At 35.1% G+C, this 14317-nt stretch overlaps 1 protein-coding gene across 1 annotated transcript in view; it reads left to right on the top strand.

Moving 5' to 3' along the window:
• Positions 1 to 970: 970 nt before the first annotated feature.
• The window catches only part of L2HGDH (L-2-hydroxyglutarate dehydrogenase), a 35689-nt gene continuing 22342 nt past the window's right edge, over positions 971 to 14317 (top strand). Inside the window, 3 exon segments of the mRNA XM_089088550.1 lie at positions 971 to 1179; positions 9139 to 9422; positions 13335 to 13535. Coding sequence (XP_088944676.1) covers positions 972 to 1179; positions 9139 to 9422; positions 13335 to 13535 — 693 coding nt within the window. The 5' untranslated portion in view covers position 971.

The raw sequence follows: 14317 nt of genomic DNA, 5'->3' as shown, positions 1-14317 counted from the left end.
ACTTCTGGTCACATCATTGGCAGATGATCGTATTTGGGATTTGGTCGCTAAGTCGTAGCCCCAATATGCTCCTCAGGCATCTGTGTTCAAAAGTTTTGAGGGCATGTGCCTCGGTGACTTTTAAGGGCCACTTCTCAGCCGTTAGGTAAAACTGATCGGACAAGGGCATCGTAAATGAGAAATCTTGTTTTCCGGTGGATTTCCTTCCTTTTCCATTGCAGCTTCCACAGCTGTGCAAAAAAGCGGAAGCTGATGCAATGCGGCATTGGATTTCTTCGTTACATCTGCCGTTAAAGTTAATGTATGATCCGAGATACTTGAATTTATTGACAACTTCAATCTGCCTATGATTAAGGGTTTTAGGGGTATAGTTTATATCTGGGGCATTAGACATAGCTTTAGTCTTGTCAATAAATCTTGTCAATAATCGTGTATTTGCCTCTTTGGTATAAAAACCGTAAGATTATTCGAATATTTGAAGGAACTGATATATTGACGTCATATAATAAGTTGGACTCTAAGTTAAAAGATGAGGCCTGCAAGTGGTTGGGTCCTTTTCATCTTCTTGTGCAATTGTTCTGATTTGCATTTGTAGTTCTTTATATTGTTTAGTATGTGTTTGTTTTGTGTGTCTTTTCCTTTTATTTGTTTTTGTTACTCCACTTTTTTATAATATTAATGGGTCAAAAATAAACTATTAATTATTATAGACTCTTCAAAGTGTCTGATTGCCGGATTTTATTTATGAGGTCACGAAAAATAAGAAAACGAGCATACATTACCAGGTCTAAACGGCTTGGGCTTTTCAGGCAATAAATATCGAGCAAAATCTAAAAGGCTTGGGCTTGTCAGGCAAAAGTATCGAATTTTTTACGGTTACGAAAGGATTTTTGACTGACGATAACGGATGTTTAATTTTTCGATGTGCAAACGGTGATTACTTTAAAAGCAAAATATTTCAAAATATCAGAATGCACGTCCAGCAAATTATTCATAAGAATGTGAACAGACAAGGTTTAACAAGTGTCTGTCGTTATTTTACAAGTCAAGCCGATAGAGAAAAACACTATGATATAGCTATTGTTGGGGGAGGCATTGTTGGAGTTGCTTCAGCCCGTGAGCTATCATTGAGACATCCATCACTGAAGCTGGTTGTTTTAGAGAAAGAAAAATCCCTTGGTAGGTTACTTCAGCTACTACAGTTTGATAATGTTTTACTTTGAAAATGTTGCGGTGTTGGTAAATTTGCAGGTGGCACTATAATTTAGCTAAGATGAAAGTGAAAATGTCATTTGATGCGTTTTTTATGCTCTTTCATAGGCTAACACAATGATTGCACAATAAGGCCCTGAAGGTGTTTCATTTTATAACCAAGCAAAGAAGTTATCAACACTAGTTAAGTTATTGAAAAGTTGTTAAAACATATCCCTAGTTTATAAATAGGCCTAAGTTGTTCAAGAGTAATATATTCCAAAAATACTCATTTAAAAACTAACAATTCAAACCTTATTTATTAGGAAACTCAATTCTAACTGTTTCAAATTTTTCAAATGCCATTGACAAAAATAGCACCAAATTTTGCAATTTGAAACTTTGCTGTCAACAATTCCAGGTATATTCCAATTCAGGGTTGGCCTATATATTTGCACATTAAGGGGGTAGGAGGGATAAAGTACAAGATAAATTTGCAGTGGGCTATGTAATTTAGCTAAGATGAAAGTGAAAACATCATTTGATGCTTGTTTTATGCTCTTTCATAATTCACATAAAATACCTTTGGGTAGGGGTGTCCAGAGGCTCATTTTATTGGGGGGGGGGGCAAATTGCTACCTAATTTATGCCAAATTTTCTCCAGAAATCAAGAATTTGCTAAATTTTGACTGATTGTGCAAAATTTTTGCCTTTGGTGAAAATTGTGCCAAATGCCAAAAGATTGGGGGGGGGGTAGCACGCCCTATACCCTCCCAATGATAGATGGGACTCAAAGAACCAGCAGTTGTTAGAGTCAAAGAAACAGTTACTGATCACATCTGTGTTCCAGTAGAAGGCAGTGCAAAAAAATGGAAATAAATAGGTTGTGTGTTCTAGTTACTGTACCCTTATCTCTTTCTTTATATTTTTGTATCTGATTTTTTGTATTCAAAGGTAATGCGTTCAGAAAAAAAGAAGGCAAAAGCTCCTCCCATGAGATGATGATTCTCAGGTGATCAGTTTCTTAATTATCACTTGACCTCTGATCATGGAGAGATGTCTGCAAATGATCATTCCCATTTTTTTTTCTTAGTCAAGTGTCATTTGCTGTTGTGTCACTGCTTTTTTTTCCAAAAGCTTTCTGAAAACTGAGTTTTGGGATTGACTTTTGCATCCAGAATGGTCTCTAGAGAGGTCCATTTTTTAGTATAAAGAGGTCCCTATTTTTCACCACTTGAACCTGTGGCAGCCCTGGCCTTTGCTAAACTTTAATTTCTTTGACTTATCAACAACCAAATTTGTGTTGATCCTTAGCACCATAGAAGAATGCTATGTCAAAAGAATACCATGGTGCAAGGCAATCAAAACAGGCCCAAAATGATGAAATAGGCCTACCTTCAAATAGGCTATAATAATTCTGATTTTTAACATCCATAGTGTAGGTTGCACAACAACAAAGCAGGAGAATAGTTTGCTATGGGGTAGGAGGCAACTACATCCTCCTGACCCAAGTTTGTCCCCCAGACTGTCCCCCCTCCTCCAGCTGAAACTTAGTTTTTGCTGAAAATACTGACAAAATTAAGATAAGCCTGAATTATTTAAGTATCCAGAGAAACAAGTCAGTTTTCTTTAGTGTAACATTGCCTTTATGGAGCTATATGGATCATTTTTCATTTCACTTAATTTCAGAAAATTTGCTTCAACTTTGTCTCTCCATGATTTAACAAATTATGTCACTACTGGCAATGATGAGCAGAAAGCAAGTCAAATAGTATTCCAAGCTTGAAACTGCCACAAATCCCCATCAATAAATAAATAATTCCCAATAGAAACAGAAATACCTGAAATCACCCTTGCCAGCAGTAAGTCCTGTGAACACTGGTGAATGTGATGATAACTCAACTTGTTAGGTGCATTCCATGTTGTGAGCCAAGGTTTCATGCACAAGTCTTTGTCAACTGCAGACTTGAAGGCTCCAACCCAGGGAGACATGACAGAATTCTGGCTAAGGGAGTTCCATAGGCTGACTACACAATTACAAAATAATTTGTTTTGCATCCTGGTATTAGCTTGTTTTCAGTAAAGCTTCAAAGGATGACCTCTAATACTTGGCAAACTGACTATCTGGAGCAGGTTGGGAATCACACTCTGGTCACATACAAACTTGTATGTCATTAATATGTCTCCTCACCTATGTCTATATGTGAGCATGGGCGTGGGGTGGGGGGGCCGCGGCCCCCCCCCTAGACCTTCAAATTTACATTAGATGTGGCTGAAAAAGTAGATGGTTCAGAAAAAGCAGTTGATAAAACTCCATCACATGCTGCCTACACCCATCTATGTGAGAGATGGTAATTTGAGGTTATGTAATCTTGTAGGATATGGAAGTTTTTGAATTCCTTTTATGCATTTATTTGTACATTGCTGTACTGATTTCAGAATTGATATCTTACCTTTATTGACTGGAGTAGCAATACACATCCCAAATTCTATATTTGGTCTAATCAGGTCCTTTAAGAGTTTTGTGATCACAGCTAGAGATCTATTACAAACATTGGTTTAATTAAGCCAAGAGTTTGGTTGGCACTGGCTACTAAAGACTGTGTTTGAAAATTAAACTTGAGCTTGTCATCAACAAAGACTCACAGTTCTTTTTTTTCATGACTACAAATGAGTGGTTGTTTTGAACCATTGTTGGATTCCTTAAAATACTGGCAAAGTGGGTTATTTGCTCCAAAGTGAATCATTCTTCATTTCTGGATATTAAATTCAAGCTGCCAGGATTTTTCTCACTTTGAGAATGCATCAAGATCTGCTTGGATGGCCATGGCACATCATGGGTCATGGACAGGAATAATTATTTTTGAATCATGTGCATACATGCAAATTTTATTATCCATGATTGAAGGTGCATTGTTGAAGAAAATATTAAATAAAGTTGGACCCAAAATTTTTACTTGAGGTACTCCAGTTTTTACATCTGTTGATTCTGAGAAGATTGATCTGCTTTTTTTTTTTAAATACCTTTACCACCTGATTTCTACTGGTAAGAAATTACATCATCATTACATATTTAGTACTTCAGAACTTAGCAATTATAATAAATCAGCAACTCAAAACAAGCAGAAATTAAAATGAGTAGGGCCAACAACCCTCATGCCATATCAAGACAGGAACATTTGCACTTTACTGAAAACAAAATGCATTTTAAATGTTTTCACTTTTTCACTTTAACAAATCAAAAAGTATTGAGACTTTATGGAATAAATGTCAGTATATATATACTAAACTGTCAATCCACATTTTTTTTCAGTAAAGTGAAAATTAGCCTATGTTCTGGGTCTTGAGAAGCCATGGGGGTTGTCAGCCCTACTTTGTTTGTTTGACTTTGACTCAGTTATTTATTGTAATTTGAGTTTGTTTTGAGTTTTGTTTATTTTTAGATAAGGATCTGTGGTAGTTTAACACATGGAAGATTATTTGACTTAATTGCTGCACATTCTTGGTTCAATGGATCTTTTTAACTGTCTTTAAAAAACTTGTCTTGTGGAAAAAGTTTTTTAAATTAATCAGAGTATCATCAAAGCATGATCAAGATAATTATAAAAAAATGTTGCAATACTTAAGATTGGTTTTACCATGGGCATAGGGAAGGGGGGCAGGGGAGGGCAGCTGCCCCCCTAGAACTTCAAATTTATGCTAGATATTAGGGAGAACTTTTCGTCTTTTGGAATTTTTTGTTGGATGTTACCTGGTAGATGGATAAAAAAGCTGGAAATAAACAGAAATTTCCAAATATTGTTTGCAATATCAATATTGCTTTTTGGTCCAATATATAGATAGGAGATTGGCCCATGATTGGCTGATTTTGACTTGTTTAATTCTCCATGAATTGATTCAAGTGATAAGAAGTTGCTGAGCATGCCAAAGCAAAAGTATCTCATTCAATACCATCCTTGAAAAAGACAATTAGAAATACTCTACTCATCATTGATCCAGGATCATCTATGGAATCATCGATTCAGAGTAGAAATACTCCAGATCATCTACATCAGAATTGTCACTCTAACTGTAACTCTTGTTGTGAGAGACATGCCTTTTGCTTTTTAGTCTTTTCACTTGTCTGACTTTCTTCCGTTCCAGGACTTGGGCTTTTTGGCAGATACAGCTTTTATCCTAGCAGTAATGCATTCTTTCATGGGGGTGTCAGTGAGCACTTCTGACTTTTTTAATTTTTTTCCTGTTGAATTTTTGTGATGAGTCTTTTGGAAAGGGTTTTGCATGGATGATCTCTTTAACAAATCATCTATTTACCTTTGCTTCTCCTTTAGAGACAGAACCTATGCTGCGTCTGTTTCAGGGTTTATGTTAAAGGTGTCTATATATTGCACAGGATTTGTGCTGAGCATAGAAACTTCTCTGGTAAGTGCTTCACTAGATGTGGTAGGCATTCTGTCTGAGACATATGACATAAAGAACTGATAATCCTTGAAAACATCTCTGTTTGTAGGGTAGACACCACTTGCTCTGATTCCACTGATTGTATTCTCAGGAGTGAAAGCCTTGGGATATGCTTTCCCCAGCAGCTCAGCAATGCTATACACTGATATAGTTTTACATTTGTGGGCAGTCATAAAACTTGCGGCTTCCTGGTTGTAGTAGTCCTTAAGGCGCCCTATGACTATCATTTCTAGAGGTTGTAGTTTGTGAGTAGTGTGGGGAAGGACAGTTAAAAGGACAACACTATTATTTTTTAGATAGATCAAACAATGGTGTATTGGCTGATCTAGTGTTCTAATTTCAGAGGTACAGGTGACTGTTTGGACGGTTTGACTTGATTGATAAAATGCTGCAAGTAAAGCAAAGAATGAGAGGCAGTCATCCAGCCAGAAGTATTTTCTGAGCTGATCTTGATGGTTCCTGGTAAAGCTCCCCTGAGTAAAATTTCCAGACACTGCTTTTGCGGGGAAATAAGTAGAGGAGGGACTATGTTCCCAACACATTAACACCAGCACAAATCGTAGTCAACTGACCTCTTTCTGCTGACGGGACCTTCCCTACTTACTTCTGGCCTTGCTGTGCAATGATTTTACCAGGCTTGTGGATTTTTTCAGACCTGATTTGTCAAAATTTCAAATGTCTTGTGGTCTGAACAGGTGTTTATATAGGCCTCGCTCCAGGTTGTTAAAGAAAGCTCCTATACTGTGACGATTGAAAGCAGTTGTCCATCATAGGCTTGTACTTTCTGGCGCTTTTACTGATAGAGTTTTAAGGCAATCCATAAAACCACGTTACCAATCTTTACCTGTAATTCCTCCACTGTCTCTACTGCCTTTGCAATCCCGTTAACTGGTACGTTTATGCTCTTAATAATGGCATAAGTGTATGCAAATTTACATGCTTCTAGGGGAATACAGTCGAAAGCATATCAGCTATAGTTTTCAAGTAAGTTTTTAGTCCTTTTTCTTGTTCCTCTGTAAATATTTATCATGTGATGTAACAGGGTGTAAAGAAACTCAGGTCCAGACTTTTTAGAGGGATATTCAGCTTCTCAATTTTTTTTATGTAGTCTTGCAGCATTCCTATAGGGACACCCATGGCACTTCCAGAGAATCCAACTGACTTCTTGTAGAATAAGACAGAAACAACTGCTGTTTTATTTTCTTCTGGATCACAGCCATCTTTTTTCTTTTCTCTTCTGTTTTACTTTTAAGCATTTTATCTTGAATTAAATTTAACAGGAAAAAATAGAACTTGAGTTCACCTACTGTTCTGACAGGATTAAACAACGCCAGAATTAGCGTAGTTTTGGGTTTTAAGCTTGCCTTCAACCTTTAAATATGCTGTTTACACCGCTTTTACAAGCATAGCCCACTTTTGGGCACCTTGGTTTGGCATGCCGAATTTACCCTGGGTATTTTGGCCGAACATAGGAATTTGCTACCCTGCAGGATGAAAAAATACTAACAGTAAACTGGTGAAGATGGCTGGTGAACTGGTGAACTGGTGATTTCTAGTATTCGTAATTAGGCGTAGGTTTCCAGACAAAGTTGAACAAAATTCCAGTTAATCACCATAAAACCTGATCCAGTCTGATATTTTTGGTAAAAGTATTAATTGAGGTCAGACATTTTAAAAACATACACTTCCATCTTTCAGAGCTTTTATAATCCACCAGAAGCCCCATAGGTTTTTATATTGAATCTGTTTGCTTTGGCTAAACGTGGGCTGGTCTCCCCTATACCAATTTTGATATTTAATTTTGCCCAACTGTAAACTTTTGAATTGAATTCTTAGAAGAAGCTGTTATCTAACCAAATGTGATTTGTGTCAAATCGCTTTTATGATGTTTATGTTTTCTGGAAATTGGAAGTAGGATAGTGGGTCTCTTATATTATACTGTTGCAGGAAAAGTAGAACATTGAAAATGTTAAAGGCCGAGTTTTAGCGAAATATAGAATGACTAGTTTCTAAAGACCTTTATTCAAAGGACCTTGGGAAGTATTAGTAAGACCCCTCCCCCCTCCATCACAGAAGTGGCTGCCCCCCTCTACACAAGATGCTGCCTACACCCATGGGTATTACCCTAAAATCATTGATGGATTAAGGTATTTGAGTTTTCTTAAATTGGCAAAGGAAGAAAATTCTTCTTACAAAAAATATGGTTTTGGTTGATAAAAGCTGAAGATTAAGTGCCAAAATTTGAACTGAACTTTTTGCGTAATCTTGTAATAAAACATAAATAAAGATAAGAATAAAACTGAAAAAACACCTGTTTTCAGCAAATGCAAGTATTTTTCTGAATATTCAAGTGACTGACTGCCAAATTTGATCATCCTGTCTCAGAAAGTTCAAGCTTGAACTTTAGTTGAAAAAAGGAACTCCTTTTATATCATAATTATTAAATTAGTCAATTCTGTGATAGCACAGAGGATTGATTCTTTGCTTGGCAATATCGCCCCTTGTGTTTGATTTCTGCTGCTGCAAGGTTTGGTGATGGGTGTGCTACCTGCCCCTAAAAAAAAAAAAACTCAACTGAAAAATAGAATCAACAGCCTATGCATCATCAATTGCTATATATGATTTATATTCTCTTATAATCTTAGCACAGTTGGATTGTTTAAAGAATCAAGAAATTTCCTAAATTCCAAGTCTTCAAAAAACCACAAGCATGATTGTGATTCATCATTTAATCAATACAATTTTATAAAATTACACAGGATACCTGCCCAGACCTGGTGAAACTTATTGGATCAAGACATTTCCTGAGTTTCTTTTGGACTGAATGGTTATAGATATATTGCTTATTCAGTATGCCTAGATTTAGGTAATAAAAATCCATTGCTTAAAATTTTCTTTGTTTTATACTTTTAGTTGCTTTTGTAAATAAATTGGTTATTAATTAGAGCAAGTTAAGGTTATTGCAATAAAATGTATTAAACAGCAACCAGTTTTTGCTTTATTCATGTTTTTATTTCCAGTCAGATGTTTTGCCAATGGTAATTTTCACCTATGGTAAACTATCTTTTTTGTACAATACTTTTCAAAAATATCCTTTTGCAATTTTCCACACATTATTAGCCTATTTTTCTAATTTTGTTAAAAAAATACTGACAATTAAAACAAAATAACGAAGAACTAACTTGTCTGAGTGAGAAATAGGGAAAACTGAGTGGAGTGTAATTTTTTAATTTGTTTTGAGATTTAAAAAGGATAAAAAAAAATAAAAATCAAATCTAGGTTTTATATCCATGTGACATCTAGGGTTATAATTTTATTTGTTAATGCACACACCCTTAGCACTGCATAGTCTACAACGTTTGTATTTCTTAGTTTCAATTTAATATCCAGTTGACTGTTTGGTTCTTTTGGTTTGTAGTTTTGAGGACATATGACAATATTATTGTCTGTTAACTTTGATTTTTTCTTTTTTTTTTTACTTTCTAGCTTTTCATCAGTCCGGACACAACAGTGGCGTGATTCATGCTGGTATTTATTATCAACCGGGCTCCTTAAAGGCAAAACTCTGTGTTGAAGGGCTTCATTTATCATACAAGTATCTTGATGAGAAAGACATTCCATACAAGAGATGTGGAAAGTTAGTTGTTGCAACAAATAAAGATGAGATTGGCAGACTTGAACAGCTTCACAAACGGGCTCTCCAGAATTGTGTTCCTGGAATTGAAATGGTAGATGAGAAAAAAATAAAGGAAATTGAACCATTCTGTAAGGTACTGTAATCTAGGCTTTTGTTGACCTATGTACATACAATTGAAGTCTTGGGGCAGTAATGAAGGGTTTACCAATCTACAGGGAGGGGATTCCCTCATGTATACTTCTAAGTGTTGGTATTGGGACTAATTCATAGAACAAAAAGTACAAATTTAGACCCAAGCTTTTCTAATCTCTTTTGAGAACTGAGATCCTAATATGCCTAATCTTGGGGATATGCTATTCCTATGTCCCCTGTGTTGAGACTTGCTTTTAGTATGTATGTTTATCATGTAAGTGGCTTGGGCAATGACACATTCAACTAAATCTTTGAAGAGGAAGGGTTTTGACAAGTTTTTTTTTTTTTTTTTTATAGGCATCAATGCTTTTAAAGGAATATGTCTTAGAATTAAGTAACATGTTTTTCATATTCAATATTGTAGGGAAGACTTTTGGTTTGTCTGGTTTTGGCCAGACAAGGCCAGACAAGATTTGTCTGGTTTTGGTATTACTAGTCCTGCCATTAGGCACTCTATCAAGAGAGGTAAATGCACAGAAATAATAAATGACAGACACTCAAGGCCACCCTATATAGGTTTGGCAAAGTTTTAGGTGCTTTGATTGTCTGTTAGTTCAACAGAGAGCACAGGTAACTGGTATAAGAGTAAAAATAGTGGATTATTCTCCAAAATTTGCAAAGGAGTGAATTACAGTTTAAATTTTTAATGCTTGGAATAAGGGCTATCCTATATTTCAGATTGTATCTGAAACTATATGATTATTTTTTCAATTATGAGAATCCGGGCTTAACTAAACACTTCAACTATTGAATTTGGCTGTTTGTGTATCCTACAGAAAAACAAAATAGAGCAGAGTAGAATATTTTTATTTATAACACGTACATAAATAAATGTCACAAAACAGCGCACATGCCTGGTGGCATACTTTAGCGCTGAAAATATTGCCAACGAAAATACACAGTCATTGTCTAGCTAAATTTTACAACAACGAAAAAGAAAACCCTAATGAAAAAATGCTTAGCATGTAATAAGATATTTCTTCACCAGCCTTAGAAAATTTCGCTTGTTGCTGCATTCTCGAACTGATGCTGGAATTGAGGTCCAGATTTTTGGGCCAATGTGACGGATGCTGAATCCTGCTCTTGATGTCAGGAGAATATTGCACGAAAAATTTGAATGATGCGTAGTAGGATAATTATGAAATTAAGAATTAGTTGAAAAAATACCAGAGAAATTTACAGGTAAATTATTATATTGGTAATCATGACAAATACTAGAGATAGAAATTAAATGAAGTTGGTCCAAAGAGAAAATTCCTGAAGTCCCACATAGGTGTCTAACTGAAGTTCTGCAATCAACATTAAAAAGAATCCTCATTGCTTTATTCTGAAGTATTTGGAGAGATTTGATAACAGACGGAAAGGTAGATGCCCAAACCAAAATGCAATAGAGAAAATATGGGTGCACGAAATAATAAAAAATATATTTTAGAATAGCTTTAGGAAAAAAGTGACAAAGACACGTTAGCATGCCAATATTTCGGTAAATTTTTAACGACAGTGTTTTTACATATTTATGAAACGACAAATTTTCATCTAAAATAATCCCAAGATATTTGAACTGATCTACCCGTCTTAATTCAAGACCATTCAAAAAAAGAGAGAAGGTATCTGACACTACTAATCCAGTTCGTGAAAATAACATATAATGACATTTGTTTTCACTAAGAGCTAGTAAATTCCTTGAATACCAATCAGATACAGTTAGTAACGTACTTTCGAGGTTCTGGAAAAGAACTGATAGGTCGCGGTGAGAAGCAAAAATTACTACATCATCAGCAAACATTATAATTTTACAAAGAGGCAAAACTTCTGGCAAATCATTTATAAAAAGAATAAATAGAATAGGCCCAAGAACAGAGCCCTGAGGCACTCCGTAATTAATTGGAAGAGTTTCGGAACGGAGATCACGAGATTTATCAACACAATCTAGTCGTCTCCCAGAAAGGTGAGATGAAAAAAATTTAACAGCTTGTGTTGAAAACCCATAAGACTTTAGTTTAAAAAGAAGCAACGAATGATTTACGGTGTCAAACGCCTTTGCGACATCAAGAAAAATTGCCAACGCGTGTTGACCATCATCTAGTGAATCATTAATATTTAGTAAAAGCTCATGAATTGCCATTTCAGTTGACTTTCCTTTTATAAAACCATATTGAGACGTGTGTAAAATCTTACTATCAAATAAATATTTCTGTAATTAACTGTTTGCAAGTTTTTCCAAAATTTTTGCTATCGAAAGTAGAGAAATGCCTCTATGATCTGAAGGGTCAGTTGAACTCCCAGCTTTAGGTAATGCTATAACATTTGCTTTTTTTAAAAGCTCAGGAAAAAACCCATGCATAAGTGATAGATTAAAAATATGTGCCAACAAAGGTGAAATGCTTGACGTTATTTGCTTTACGGTTTGAGCCGAAAATCCAAAATCGTCCTTAGAAAAACTCCGTTTAAGCTTCAGAATAACTTTTTCAATCTCATGAGGCTTAATCTCAGAAAAAGAAAACGAATTATCCGCATGTTGCTCATTAACTGGAAGAGAGGGGGAATTCAGTTGCATATTCACAGTCAATGCAAGTCTAGAACCAATATTACTGAAATAATCTCCAAAAGCATTTAAAGAACTTAGCATTTTTTTCATGTATTACTGCAACTAGGTAGAGGAGGGGGGGGGGGCTATGGGGGCAATGCCTTGGTTAGGATGGCACAAATGAAGCAAATCTTGAAAAAATACAACAAATCTGTGACCAGTAGGAAAAAAAAGCGGAATGAATAATCAATAGAACATTTTGTCTGTATTATGACTAGGCTTCAGAGCTGTTGACAAAAGGAATGAGTTAACAGAAAAAGAATCAAAAAATGAAAAATTCATAAAAGCAAAAAATTTAACCAGAATGTGCAGTAACTGTTTCAACTGTATCTGTTCTATTTTTATTTCCTGTTGACTTTATCCATTTAGATTGTTTCTCTTGTTTTTGCAATTGTTTTGGTTTGAATTCTTTCCCTGTTTTAATTCTCCAAGCTCAATGTTGTGACATAGACAAAATAATTTTTTCCTGTTCATCTTTTCTTTCGTAGTGTAGGCTATCCATTATTTTCAATATTTATATCTTTGGTGCTGCCATGACAGGTCAGTCTGGATTGTAAAAAATTCCAAAAATTGATTGGTTCTTTCGTATGAAATTTTGACTCGTTAAATAGAACATATTCAATTATAATATATTTATAAGTTAGCTCTCTGTTTCTCTCTGCTTAAGCTGCAAAGACTCAATTCTATTCCTTTTCCTTCTATTTCTGCACATGACCGTTCAAGTTGTTCCATTTAGTTTAGTTGTATCCCAGTTTATATCCATATAGTGAAGTAGAATCAGAGTTTAAGTATATACCAGTAGCAAAATCTTTTTCCAAACATGACACACATTTCATAGCGCGTAATTAGACTCTGAGCATATACATCAGAGCCATAGTTTCAGTTGCTACTTGGTTTTCCAACGAAAACAATTGTCATTGTGCAAAGGCAGGTTCATGAATTTTGTGTGTTTTTAGATCCGTGTCAAAAATTTTCAATAGGGAGTATAGGACTTGTCGCTACTGTTTAACCTTTACTGTAAGTAGAATAAAAATTCTATTATAAAAAAAAAATTAATATTCACATTTTAATCTGTTCTGACATTTTCGTCAACAAATTAAAATGATGGAAGAATTTTTTCACTATCCAGGTCCTCTTGCTTTTTCATCTATTTAAGAAATTATCTTGAAACATTTTAAGACATAGGAAAATCTCTTCCCCTGTGCATAACTGTGTTTTTTTTTTAGTTAGACTATTTTTTTTTCCATTTCATATTTGATCTCATAGGGCCTGAAAGCATTATGGTCACCTAATACGGGTATTGTCGACTGGGGCCTAGTTACGCAATATTACGGAAAAGAATTTGAAGAATTGGGTGGTGAAATTTACCTCGGTTTTGGAGTTGATGGTTTTCATCTAGTCCCTGAAAGTCAGAATTCAGAATCAATTGGCAATGAATACCCAGTTAGAATAACATCAAAAGACAAGGTGAGTCTTTGTTAAAGTTGTTTAGTATGAACTTTGAAACTTTACATCAAAGTACCTTTACACTGCAATACCCAGATGGTGTGGTTATTTTAGTTTAATGCAGTTTTACAGTTAATGAATTCCATGATGTCCTGAATATCATAATCAGAATCTGTTGACAATAAACACTCAGTTAGAATACTTTGAAAAGATAAGGGAAGTCTTTGTTACAATTGTTTTGTATAAACGTTGTAACTTCAAATCGAAATGGCTTTACTCTGGTGTCTGTACACTTAGTGTTTGGGAGAAACATGGTGCAATTTCACACAATTTGATGAAAGTTTGTGTGAAAATGTAAGTGTTGAACCTTATTTTGGAACGTGCCTGAAATCATCTGATGTGCAGTTTTTCAAAAGAAGAAGAAGAAGCAGTATGTGTAAGTGCAAGGTAAGCCCGACGGCAGCCAAAGACCTCTTTGTTTTGCTATGTCCCAATCAATCATCTATGGAACTCTGATGTCCTCTCTAGTATAAATGTCTGATAATTTAAATTTAAAGCGAACCACGTTTTTAGTTTGTCATGTGTATTCTTAAGTCATCCGAGTTTTTCTTACGCAATGAAATTCCACATATTGAAAATGTAAGAATGCAATATTGATCCTAAAGCTAGTAGGAATTTGCTTTCATATTCTGACAATACCTGATCCTTTGTGAAACCGAATTGTATTTCTTTTAAACTTGATTATTCAAAAATTGCTAAGACTCTCAGGAGTGAACAGCAATATATATTAAAATTTCAATCTA

This window comes from Artemia sp. Qi Xiang Cuo, chromosome 1 (assembly GCF_049724085.1).
Source record: "Artemia sp. Qi Xiang Cuo chromosome 1, ASM4972408v1, whole genome shotgun sequence".
Classification (NCBI taxonomy): Eukaryota; Metazoa; Arthropoda; class Branchiopoda; order Anostraca; family Artemiidae; genus Artemia; species Artemia sp. Qi Xiang Cuo.
The sequence above is the reverse complement of the archived record's forward strand: the minus strand, read 5'-3'. Positions and strand labels throughout refer to the sequence as shown.